The 12,500-nt window shown below is 47.6% G+C and overlaps 1 protein-coding gene across 1 annotated transcript in view; it reads right to left on the bottom strand.

Moving 5' to 3' along the window:
• ptk7b (protein tyrosine kinase 7b) overlaps nucleotides 1-12,500 on the bottom strand; it is a 93,092-nt gene that overhangs the window by 202 nt on the left and 80,390 nt on the right. Inside the window, exons 19-20 of the mRNA XM_067421475.1 lie at nucleotides 9,435-9,613; nucleotides 1-2,099 (exon numbers count right to left, since the gene is read on the bottom strand). The exon at nucleotides 1-2,099 is cut by the window's left edge and continues 202 nt beyond it. Coding sequence (XP_067277576.1) covers nucleotides 1,948-2,099; nucleotides 9,435-9,613 — 331 coding nt within the window. The 3' untranslated portion in view covers nucleotides 1-1,947. The remainder of the gene's footprint in view (nucleotides 2,100-9,434; nucleotides 9,614-12,500) is intronic.

Raw genomic sequence — 12,500 nt, 5'->3', positions numbered from 1 at the left:
ATGACCCTGTGGCCGGTTCTCCACTGGTCCTTCCTTGGAGCACTTTTGATAGATACTGACCACTGCAGACCGGGAACAGCCCACAAGAGCTGCAGTTTTGGAGATGCTCTGACCCAGTCGTCTAGCCGTCACAATCTGGCCAAACTCGCTCAAATCCTTACGCTTGCCCATTTCTCCTGCTTCACACACATCAACTCTGAGGACTAAATGTTCACTTGCTGCCTAATATATCCCACCCACTAGCAGGAGAGATCATCAGTGTTATTCACCGGTTATAATGTTATGCCTGATCGGTGTATTTACTGTAATAAAAAAGATTTCCTGTTCTAATCCTAGTTTCCATGCATGAAGCTTCAGGATTCCTGCTCTTTTAAACGGTCATCTGTGACATAATGGGTTTTAAAATACAATATTTAGTTTTATTTGATCAAATTAAAAATAACTAGTAAAATGTACATTAGTTATAATAATTCCCAAGTCTATAACTCACTGTGAGAACCCTTCCTCAAGTGTCTCGAGTTTTAGTTGTTTTTTCAGATCAGATTGCGTGTCTATTTTAAATCCCCTGAGGCCCTCTAGTGGCTCCTGATGGGAAGCGCGGCTCGACACACACACACACACACACACACACACACACACACACACACACACACACACACACACACACAATGACTGAGATCAAAGATAAAACTGTGATTAATCATGGCTTATAATCTGAGGCATTGCATATTAATTTATTACAGTAACACAGTGAACATGTGAGTCCCTCAAAGAAACATAAAATCTCTCGTTCCTCACACAAACACGTCCATTAACACTGCAAACATGATCAGATCTCGCTTCCAAACACACTTAAATCAAGACACATTTACTGACGAACAGGCATGACTGAAAATATAAAGCGGAACAAGTATCAAAATGAGTAAAAAAGAGCAAAAATACATCGGATGGACGTGTTTTGCAGTGTTGTTAACAGTGCACGGCTAAAAATGCTCTTCTTATTCAGTCATTCTGTCTTGTTTCCGTCCCGAACAGAAATCAGATTATTTTTCTCACCCCATTGGCAGATCATTTTGCCTGTTTTAAGCAAAAACTCTCTTCATTTAGATTTGATTTTTAAGAAAACAAGAACAAATATCTTATGTTGTTTTACTGATCTAGTAAATGCATGTGACGGAGTTTGTTTAATCCTGAGTTATAGGTGATTGGCTGAGGGAAGGCGTGGTGTCACCTGAACCTGATCCTGTCACTTTAAGAGGGACTGGATCAAACCGAGCAGGAGCGCGTTTGGGCATCCAATGCAGGAGTGTTTTGTCCGTCGTTTGCTCATCATCATGAGTGCCTGAGATCTGGCGTTATGTGGGAGTTGGAGGAGAGCACAGCCGCAGCCGAGCTCACGTTGGGTCATCTCCCCGAGTCGATCCGCACTGCCTGTTTGGTATTTGGTTGGACTGATTACATGTACACTGAATATCCAACATTTCATGTTTATGTCACTTTAGTGTAATAAATATTTTATGCAGCGGTGTGTGGCGTCTCCCTTTGTTTGTTGCGGTTTCCGAAAGGAAATCATAGCAAGCATCTTGATTTAAGAATTGTCAGATATTTGGACTGGAAACGAGACAGAATGACTGAGGAAGAAGAGCATTTTTAGCAGTGTCTTATAGCGGTGTATTTCAGTCTCTAGTGAGCGAATCCCACTAATCCACACACACACACACACTGATTCCACATCTGCAGTTCCTCCTCCAGTGTCTGTGGCCTCATGGAGCTGTGATTGTCAAGAGGTCAGAGGTGAAAGTTCGCCGCCCGACTCCCTCTGGCGTCCCTGATGAGGGAGTCTCCGGCCAATCCGTGAGTGTTTTCAGAGTGTGTGTTTAAGGCGTGTTTAAGGCGTGTGAAGCCGGTCCTGAGCGCGTCTGAAGTGTGTGTGTTCTCGGACCGCGGTCAGACTTTAGGAACATCTGCCAGAGTCTGAGCGATCTGGCCGAACGAAGGCCGATCTTTAGGACTGGAGGCCCAGCAGCGGCTCATCAGACGGCAGAGCTGGGGCGGACAACCTTCTGGAGGAGACGGGGTCAGAGGACCAGCCTGCAGAGCTGACACACACACACACACACACACACATATACTTGTAATAAAGTAGCAGTGGCTGGGACAGATTTTAAATAAATCACCTCAAGATTAATCTAATCCCGTTTACATGAAATAAGCCTGAGCAGGTTTAAGCTTACGGACCTGTTGCTATGACAACAAGTCCAGGATGAGTCAGCAGTCTCTCTCATGAGTGTCGCCTACAGAACTAGACTGAAGGGGCTCTGTTTTAACGATCTGAAACGCAAGTGTCAAAGCGCGAAGCCCAAGTAACTTTGTGGGCGGGTCTCGGCGCTGTTGCTATTTTCCCGGCGGGATAAATGGCTCTTGCGCCGGCGCAAATCTAAAATGGGTTGGTCTGAAGTAGCTTCATTATTCATAGGTGTGGTTTGGGCGTAACGTGAATAAACCAATCAGAGCGGCATCCAGCATTCCCTTTAAAAGCAGTTGCGCAAGTTCCCTTATAGATCGCTATTATTATGGCGTATTTACCAGACGCACGCCAGGAGCGGTTCACAGCCGAGGAGACTGATGTTCTTGAAGAGCAGTGAAGGACAGAGGAGTTGTGTAGTGTGGGGATGGAGAAACATACCCGAAATAGCGGCGGTTAAACAGTTTTTTCAGTTTTTTAGATGGACAAACCAATCTGTCAGATGTCCTTATACAGATACAGTCTTGTTCAAAATAATAGCAGTACAATGTGACTAACCAGAATAATCAAGGTTTTTCGTATATTTTTTATTGCTACGTGGCAAACAAGTTACCAGTAGGTTCAGTAGATTCTCAGAAAACAAATGAGACCCAGCATTCATGATATGCACGCTCTTAAGGCGGTGCAATTGGGCAATTAGTTGAAAGGGGTGTGTTCAAAAAAATAGCAGTGTGGCATTCAATCACTGAGGTCATCAATTTTGTGAAGAAACAGGTGTGAATCAGGTGGCCCCTATTTAAGGATGAAGCCAACACTTGTTGAACATGCATTTGAAAGCTGAGGAAAATGGGTCGTTCAAGACATTGTTCAGAAGAACAGCGTACTTTGATTAAAAAGTTGATTAGAGAGGGGAAAACCTATAAAGAGGTGCAAAAAATGATAGGCTGTTCCGCTAAAATGATCTCCAATGCCTTAAAATGGAGAGCAAAACCAGAGAGACGTGGAAGAAAACGGAAGACAACCATCAAAATGGATAGAAGAATAACCAGAATGGCAAAGGCTCAGCCAATGATCACCTCCAGGATGATCAAAGACAGTCTGAAGTTACCTGTAAGTACTGTGACAGTTAGAAGACGTCTGTGTGAAGCTAATCTATTTTTCAAGAATCCCCCGCAAAGTCCCTCTGTTAAAAAAAAGGCATGTGCAGAAGAGGTTACAATTTGCCAAAGAACACATCAACTGGCCTAAAGAGAAATGGAGGAACATTTTGTGGACTGATGAGAGTAAAATTGTTCTTTTTGGGTCCAAGGGCCACAGGCAGTTTGTGAGACGACCCCCAAACTCTGAATTCAAGCCACAGTACACAGTGAAGACAGTGAAGCATGGAGGTGCAAGCATCATGATATGGGCATGTTTCTCCTACTATGGTGTTGGGCCTATTTATCGCATACCAGGGATCATGGATCAGTTTGCATATGTTAAAATACTTGAAGAGGTCATGTTGCCCTATGCTGAAGAGGACATGCCCTTGAAACGGTTGTTTCAACAAGACAATGACCCAAAACACACTAGTAAACGGGCAAAGTCTTGGTTCCAAACCAACAAAATTAATGTTATGGAGTGGCCAGCCCAATCTCCAGACCTTAATCCAATTGAGAACTTGTGGGGTGATATCAAAAATGCTGTTTCTGAAGCAAAACCAAGAAATGTGAATGAATTGTGGAATGTTGTTAAAGAATCATGGAGTGGAATAACAGCTGAGAGGTGCCACAAGTTGGTTGACTCCATGCCACACAGATGTCAAGCAGTTTTAAAAAACTGTGGTCATACAACTAAATATTAGTTTAGTGATTCACAGGATTGCTAAAAAAATGTTTGTACAAAATAGTTTTGAGTTTGTACAGTCAAAGGTAGACACTGCTATTTTTTTGAACACACCCCTTTCAACTAATTGCCCAATTGCACAGCCTTAAGAGCGTGCATATCATGAATGCTGGGTCTCATTTGTTTTCTGACAATCTACTGAACCTACTGGTAACTTGTTTGCCACGTAGCAATAAAAAAAATACGAAAAACCTTGATTATTCTGGTTAGTCACTGTAATACGGTTTGTAGATGGGAAGGAAGGAGGCGGGAACCGGCGAACGCTCAACAAACATTTATTTAAAGTAAAGAAACAAAACGAAAGTAAAACCGCGGACAGCCCCTCACGGACGACTGCCCGCAAACACACACCAAAATAAAACGTGGGCAGCCCCTCACGGACGACTGCCCACAAACACATAAACAAAACTAAACATAAACTCCAGGCCTGGTCCTCTCTCGTCTTCCGCTGCCATGCTCCTCCTTTTATGCTCCCGTCCCATGGCCGCGAGACGAGACCGGTGTGCCACGCAGCTGGCACTCGTTGACATTAATCACCGGCCCGCTCTCGCGGTCCCTCGCCCCGCTGCCTGTCACACCACATACCCCCATCGCCCCTCGCAGGCCGGGGGGCACTCCCGAGACGGCGCTCTACTCCCCCTCCCCCCCTCTCCCGGGGGGGCCGATCACGGCGGCCGCGGCACCTGGGGGTAAGGACAGAGAGGCGAGAGAAATGTAGACGGGAGCACGAGGAGCCCGAGGACGAGAGAGGGGAGAGAGGGAAAAGAGAGAAAGAGAAAAAAAAAAATTCTGGTCCGGTTCCCCGACACACTGCCGCTCGGTCCTCACCAGCCGAGAGGCTCTTCCTCGCGGTGCTATGCGATGGTGCTGGACGCCCGGTGGACGGCCCGATCCTCCTCCGCCCCCTGGCGGCCGGCGGTGGCTCCTCCTATTGAGGGCAGTCGGCAGCGAGCTCCGCGTTCCCTGCTCCTCCCCGTTCCGGCGGATGGCAGCAGGCTCCGGCCCACGGCGAACGCCGGCAACTCCTCCGCTCCCTCCAGGACGGCCGCCACCCCACCTCGACCCAGGGGCACGGCAGCGAGCTCTCCGTCCCACCGGTCTTCACTCGCTCCAGCACCACCGCCTCGGGCAGTCACTCGCGGTCTTTCATCATCCGCGCTGCCCGAACTCCTCAGCACCGCGATCCCCCTCAGCAGCGAGGGCTCTCCGACAGCGCGTCCCTCCTTCCTCCCGGGCTTCGGCACCAATGTAATACGGTTTGTAGATGGGAAGGAAGGAGGCGGGAACCGGCGAACGTTTAACAGCATTTATTTAAAGTAAAGAAACAAAACGAAAGTAAAACCGCGGACAGCCCCTCACGGACGACTGCCCGCAAACACACACCAAAATAAAACGTGGGCAGCCCCTCACGGACGACTGCCCACAAACACATAAACAAAACTAAACATAAACTCCAGGCCTGGTCCTCTCTCGTCTTCCGCTGCCATGCTCCTCCTTTTATGCTCCCGTCCCATGGCCGCGAGACGAGACCGGTGTGCCACGCAGCTGGCACTCGTTGACATTAATCACCGGCCCGCTCTCGCGGTCCCTCGCCCCGCTGCCTGTCACACCACATACCCCCATCGCCCCTCGCAGGCCGGGGGGCACTCCCGAGACGGCGCTCTACTCCCCCTCCCCCCCTCTCCCGGGGGGGCCGATCACGGCGGCCGCGGCACCTGGGGGTAAGGACAGAGAGGCGAGAGAAATGTAGACGGGAGCACGAGGAGCCCGAGGACGAGAGAGGGGAGAGAGGGAAAAGAGAGAAAGAGAAAAAAAAAAATTCTGGTCCGGTTCCCCGACACACTGCCGCTCGGTCCTCACCAGCCGAGAGGCTCTTCCTCGCGGTGCTATGCGATGGTGCTGGACGCCCGGTGGACGGCCCGATCCTCCTCCGCCCCCTGGCGGCCGGCGGTGGCTCCTCCTATTGAGGGCAGTCGGCAGCGAGCTCCGCGTTCCCTGCTCCTCCCCGTTCCGGCGGATGGCAGCAGGCTCCGGCCCACGGCGAACGCCGGCAACTCCTCCGCTCCCTCCAGGACGGCCGCCACCCCACCTCGACCCAGGGGCACGGCAGCGAGCTCTCCGTCCCACCGGTCTTCACTCGCTCCAGCACCACCGCCTCGGGCAGTCACTCGCGGTCTTTCATCATCCGCGCTGCCCGAACTCCTCAGCACCGCGATCCCCCTCAGCAGCGAGGGCTCTCCGACAGCGCGTCCCTCCTTCCTCCCGGGCTTCGGCACCAATGTAATACGGTTTGTAGATGGGAAGGAAGGAGGCGGGAACCGGCGAACGTTTAACAGCATTTATTTAAAGTAAAGAAACAAAACGAAAGTAAAACCGCGGACAGCCCCTCACGGACGACTGCCCGCAAACACACACCAAAATAAAACGTGGGCAGCCCCTCACGGACGACTGCCCACAAACACATAAACAAAACTAAACATAAACTCCAGGCCTGGTCCTCTCTCGTCTTCCGCTGCCATGCTCCTCCTTTTATGCTCCCGTCCCATGGCCGCGAGACGAGACCGGTGTGCCACGCAGCTGGCACTCGTTGACATTAATCACCGGCCCGCTCTCGCGGTCCCTCGCCCCGCTGCCTGTCACACCACATACCCCCATCGCCCCTCGCAGGCCGGGGGGCACTCCCGAGACGGCGCTCTACTCCCCCTCCCCCCCTCTCCCGGGGGGGCCGATCACGGCGGCCGCGGCACCTGGGGGTAAGGACAGAGAGGCGAGAGAAATGTAGACGGGAGCACGAGGAGCCCGAGGACGAGAGAGGGGAGAGAGGGAAAAGAGAGAAAGAGAAAAAAAAAAATTCTGGTCCGGTTCCCCGACACACTGCCGCTCGGTCCTCACCAGCCGAGAGGCTCTTCCTCGCGGTGCTATGCGATGGTGCTGGACGCCCGGTGGACGGCCCGATCCTCCTCCGCCCCCTGGCGGCCGGCGGTGGCTCCTCCTATTGAGGGCAGTCGGCAGCGAGCTCCGCGTTCCCTGCTCCTCCCCGTTCCGGCGGATGGCAGCAGGCTCCGGCCCACGGCGAACGCCGGCAACTCCTCCGCTCCCTCCAGGACGGCCGCCACCCCACCTCGACCCAGGGGCACGGCAGCGAGCTCTCCGTCCCACCGGTCTTCACTCGCTCCAGCACCACCGCCTCGGGCAGTCACTCGCGGTCTTTCATCATCCGCGCTGCCCGAACTCCTCAGCACCGCGATCCCCCTCAGCAGCGAGGGCTCTCCGACAGCGCGTCCCTCCTTCCTCCCGGGCTTCGGCACCAATGTAATACGGTTTGTAGATGGGAAGGAAGGAGGCGGGAACCGGCGAACGTTTAACAGCATTTATTTAAAGTAAAGAAACAAAACGAAAGTAAAACCGCGGACAGCCCCTCACGGACGACTGCCCGCAAACACACACCAAAATAAAACGTGGGCAGCCCCTCACGGACGACTGCCCACAAACACATAAACAAAACTAAACATAAACTCCAGGCCTGGTCCTCTCTCGTCTTCCGCTGCCATGCTCCTCCTTTTATGCTCCCGTCCCATGGCCGCGAGACGAGACCGGTGTGCCACGCAGCTGGCACTCGTTGACATTAATCACCGGCCCGCTCTCGCGGTCCCTCGCCCCGCTGCCTGTCACACCACAGTCACATTGTACTGCTATTATTTTGAACAAGACTGTATGTCTTGGCACTATTGGGCAAACAGGTCTGATCCTTCATTACTACAATAAGCCTGAATAATTTGTAAGCTAGATTTATGCCTATTGTTTCACATCTTCGTGGCACACCACAATGATTTCCGTCATCTCATGTGTTAATATTTTTTTTAGTGTAACAATTTATGATTTGCAAAAATAACTGTTGCGTCTGTGTTGATTACATGAGCAAAGTGTATGCGCGTTGTGCACGCTATATGGTCAAGCATGCGCCCTTAAAATAGCAGAATGAACAACGCGCCGCTGACTTTAGACCAGGTTTTTTCTGGTCAGTGGCGCAACTGTTTTTGTAACTGCAAACCAGGGATTGTTTGCGCCGGAACACGCCTCCTTTTTTGCGCTGAACCGCCCAGAGAGTGCAAGTTCCTTCACTAGTTTAGCGACGTGCTTCTGTGGATGGGAAAAGTGTGCTTTGCGCGGGTGCAAAATAGGGCCCATGGTGTTTCTCAATGTCAAGGATGCTTCTGACATTGAGAAACGCCTTAACAGTCCATCCCTGAATCCCAACTCGCATAATATCCATACTATATAGTACTCGAAAATATTATTAGTGTGTCCCAGATCGTAGTATGTTGAAGAGTGTTCCCAACATACCCGGATGGTTCACTATTTCTGAAGTACAGATCGATGGGCGCTCTAACGGCTGATATTACCCACAACCCATTGCGAGTTGGACGAGGATTTGATTAGAACTACAAACGCAGATAAAAAGTGTTAAAAAACTACAAACATGGCGGATGTGCGAGTCCGACGGTTAAGTTGAGAGGTTTAGATAAAGGGGTTTGAGTGACCAACTATCAATATTTAACCTGACAAAAATATATTATTCAGTGCTGTCCACATTATATTTCATCTGCAGCAGCATTGAGAACTTTTATAATGACACGTTTGGCCTTTAACTTTTTAAAGCATTATTATATTCAAACTGCAAACACATGAGGAGAGTCTCTGCATTAAAGCGACACACGGCAGATCAACGAGCGGCTACACTTCTCTCCGATACGGCAGGAGATTAATCTGAATGTGGAGGAGTCTGTGACGAATCTGACGATGATTGACAGGGCGGTAACGGTGACGGGATGCTCGTAACTAAGCGACGGAGTCCGTTAAAGATGGCGAAGTAGTCCCGAAGCTTGCATACTCTTCTGCTACACACTCAAAAGTATATACTTCACACTTTTAGGACGTAGTATAAGTAGGCGAATTGGGACTCTGCCGGTGTTTGAGTTCATTATCTGATCCGAAAGCGGCACCAGGAGTCTTCAATATTCAACCTTTACACAATATTCTAACTTTCTGAGATTCTGAATTTGGGATTTTCATTAGTTGTCAGCTATAATCATCAAAATGAAAAGAAATAAACATTTGAAATATATCAGTCTGCGTGTAATGAAGAAATATAATATACAAGCTTCACTTTTTGAATGGAATTAGTGAAATAAATCAAATGTGTGTGTGTGTGTGTGTGTGTGTGTGTGTGTGTGTGTGTGTGTGTGTGTGTGTGTATGCGTGTGTGTGTGTGTGTGTGTGTGTGTGTGTGTGTGTGTGTCCTCACCTTCCAGCACCTGCAGGTCAGTGAGCCTGGAGTAAGGCATTTCTCCCAGACTGAAGATCTCCCACATGAGCACCGCAAACGCCCAAACATCTGATTTACTGGAGAACTGACCGTCACACACAGCCTCAGCCGGCAGCCAGCGCAGGGGGATCAAGGCCTGCCTGTGCTGATAATACTCACTGAACACACACACACACACACACACACACACACACACACACACACACATGTTGGTCTATGTGGTTTACAGGGACTCTCCATAGGCGTAATGGTTTTTATACTGTACAAACTGTATTTACTATCCCCTTACACTGCCCCTGCCCCTAAACCTACCCATCACACACACACACACACACACACACACACACACACACACACACACACACACACACACACACACACACACACACACGCACACACTTCCTCACCAGCTGCCCTACTATACCTCACACACACACACACACACACACACACACACACACACACACACACACACACACACACACACACACACACACAGCAGCTGTGAGTGTGACTGACCCACATCAACACTAGATGGCGTTCTTCATGCATGTGGACACCACACTGCAAAAAATGCTCTTCTCTCTTAGTATTTTTGTCTTGTTTCTGGTCAAAATATCAAAAAATTCTTATATTAAGAAACATTTAATGGACAAGTAAAAATTATTATCTTGTTTTGGGACAAATAACTCAAAATGAAGAGAGTTTTTGCTTAAAATAAGATAAATAATCTGCCAATGGGGTGAGAAAAATAATCTAGTTTTCTGTTGAATTAAGATTATTTTTCTCACCCCATGGACAGATTATGGTATAGATATTATATAGTATCATATAGTTATCAGTCTGTGTGTAATGAAGGAATATAATATACAAGTTTCACTTTTTGAATGGAATTAGTGAAATAAATCAACTTTTTGATGATATTCTAATACAACCCCAAATCAGAAAAAGTTGGGACAGTTTGGAAAACGCAAATAAAAAAAGAAAGTAGTGATTTCTAAATTTACTTTGACTTGTATTTCATTGCAGACAATATGAACACAAAATATTTCATGTTTTGTCTGGTCAACTTCATGTCATTTGTAAATATGCATCCTTTCCTGTCATTCAGACCTGCAACACATTTCAAAAAAAGTTGGGACAGGAGTAATTTAGGGCTAGTAATGAGGTAAAAGGGTTAAACAATGATGTGATTTGAAACAGGTGGTGTCAACAGGTGATTGAAATTATGATTTGGTACAAAAGCAGCATCCAAGAAAGATCTAATCCTTTAGGAGCAAAGATGGGCCGAGGATCGCCAGTTTGCCAACAAATACGTGAGAAAATTATTGAAATGTTTAAAAACAATGTTCCTCAAAGAAAGATAGGAAGAGATTTGGATATTTCACATTCAACAGTGCATAACATAATTACAAGATTGAAGGAATCTGTATCAAGGCCGCAAGCCTAAGCTGAACAACCGTGATCTCCGATCCCTCAGGCGGCACTGCATCAAGAATCGTCATTCATCTAGAAGCGATATCACCACATGGGCTCAGGACTACTTTGGCAAACCTTTGTCAAGTACCACAATACATAGTTACATCCACAAATGCCAGTTAAAACTGTACTGTGCCAAAAGGAAGCTTTATGTTAACAGTGTCCAGAAGCGCCGTCGACTTCTCTGGGCTCGGAGGCATCTGGGATGGACCATCACACAGTGGAAATGTGTACTGTGGTCAGATGAATCAGTATTTCAGGTATTTTTGGGAGGAATGGACGCCGTGTGCTCCGGACCAAAGAAGAAAAGGATCATCCAGACTGTTACCAGCAACAAGTCCAAAAGCCAGGGTCTGTCATGGCATGGGGTTGAGTCAGTGCTCTTGGCAAAGGTAACCCTCACTTCTGTGAAGGCACCATTAATGCTGAAAAGTACATAGAGATTTTGGAGCATAATACGCTGCCTTCAAGAAGATATCTTTTCCAGGGACGTCCATGCATATTTCAACAAGACAATGCAAAACCACATTCTGCACACATTACAAAGTCCTGGCTGCGGAGGAAGAGGGTACGGGTACTTGACTGGCCTGCCTGCAGTCCCGACCGGTCTCCAATAGAAAATGTGTGGCACACGAAGACCCCGTACTGTTGCCCACCTTAAGACTTGTTTGCAGGAAGAATGGGACAAAATTACACCTGAAACACTTCATCACTTGGTGTCTTCAGTCCCTAAACGTCTTTTAAGTGTTGTGAAAAGGAAGGGCAACATTACAAAGTGGTAAATGCTTTACTGTCCCAACTTTTTTTGAAATGTGTTGCAGGTCTGAATGACAGGAAAGGATGCATATTTACAAATGACATGAAGTTGACCAGACAAAACATGAAATATTTTGTGTTCATATTGTCTGCAATGAAATACAAGTCAAAGTAATTTTAGAAATCACTTCTTTTTTATTTCATTTGCACATTCCATACTGTCCCAATTTTTTCTGATTTGGGGTTGTATGACCAGCACTTGTACTCTGTGTATCCTTAAGTTCTGTTTGTAAAACACGTGCAAAGATCATTTACACTTATCTTTTTCTTCTAACGTTCATTATTCCAGCGAGTGGGCAGACAGGGTTGCCAAGTTCTTACAACAAAACCAGCCAACTACAAGCCCAAAACAAGCCCAATAACCTATTTTGGCAAGTTTGCCTGTTAAAATCCGCATTCCTGGGTCTATATCACATAATCAAGGTTGATTCAACTCACGCACTGCAAAGATGCTCTTCTTACTCAGTCATTTTGTCTTGTTTCCAGTCTAAATATCTAACAATTCTTAAATCAAGATGCATTTACTAGATCAGTAAAATGACATGAGATATTTTTCTTGTTTTGTTGAAAATAAAATCTAAATGAAGTGAGTTTTTGCTTAAAACAGGCAAAATGATCTGCCAATGGGGTGAGAAAAATAATCTGATTTCTGATCGGGACGGAAACAAGATTTCAATCAGAAATCAGATTATTTTTCTCACCCCATTGGCAGATCATTTTGTCTGTTTTAAGCAAAAACTCTCTTCATTT

Source organism: Pseudorasbora parva, chromosome 17 (genome assembly GCF_024679245.1).
Source record: "Pseudorasbora parva isolate DD20220531a chromosome 17, ASM2467924v1, whole genome shotgun sequence".
NCBI lineage: Eukaryota > Metazoa > Chordata > Actinopteri > Cypriniformes > Gobionidae > Pseudorasbora > Pseudorasbora parva.
This window is presented reverse-complemented; position numbering and strand designations above follow the sequence as displayed.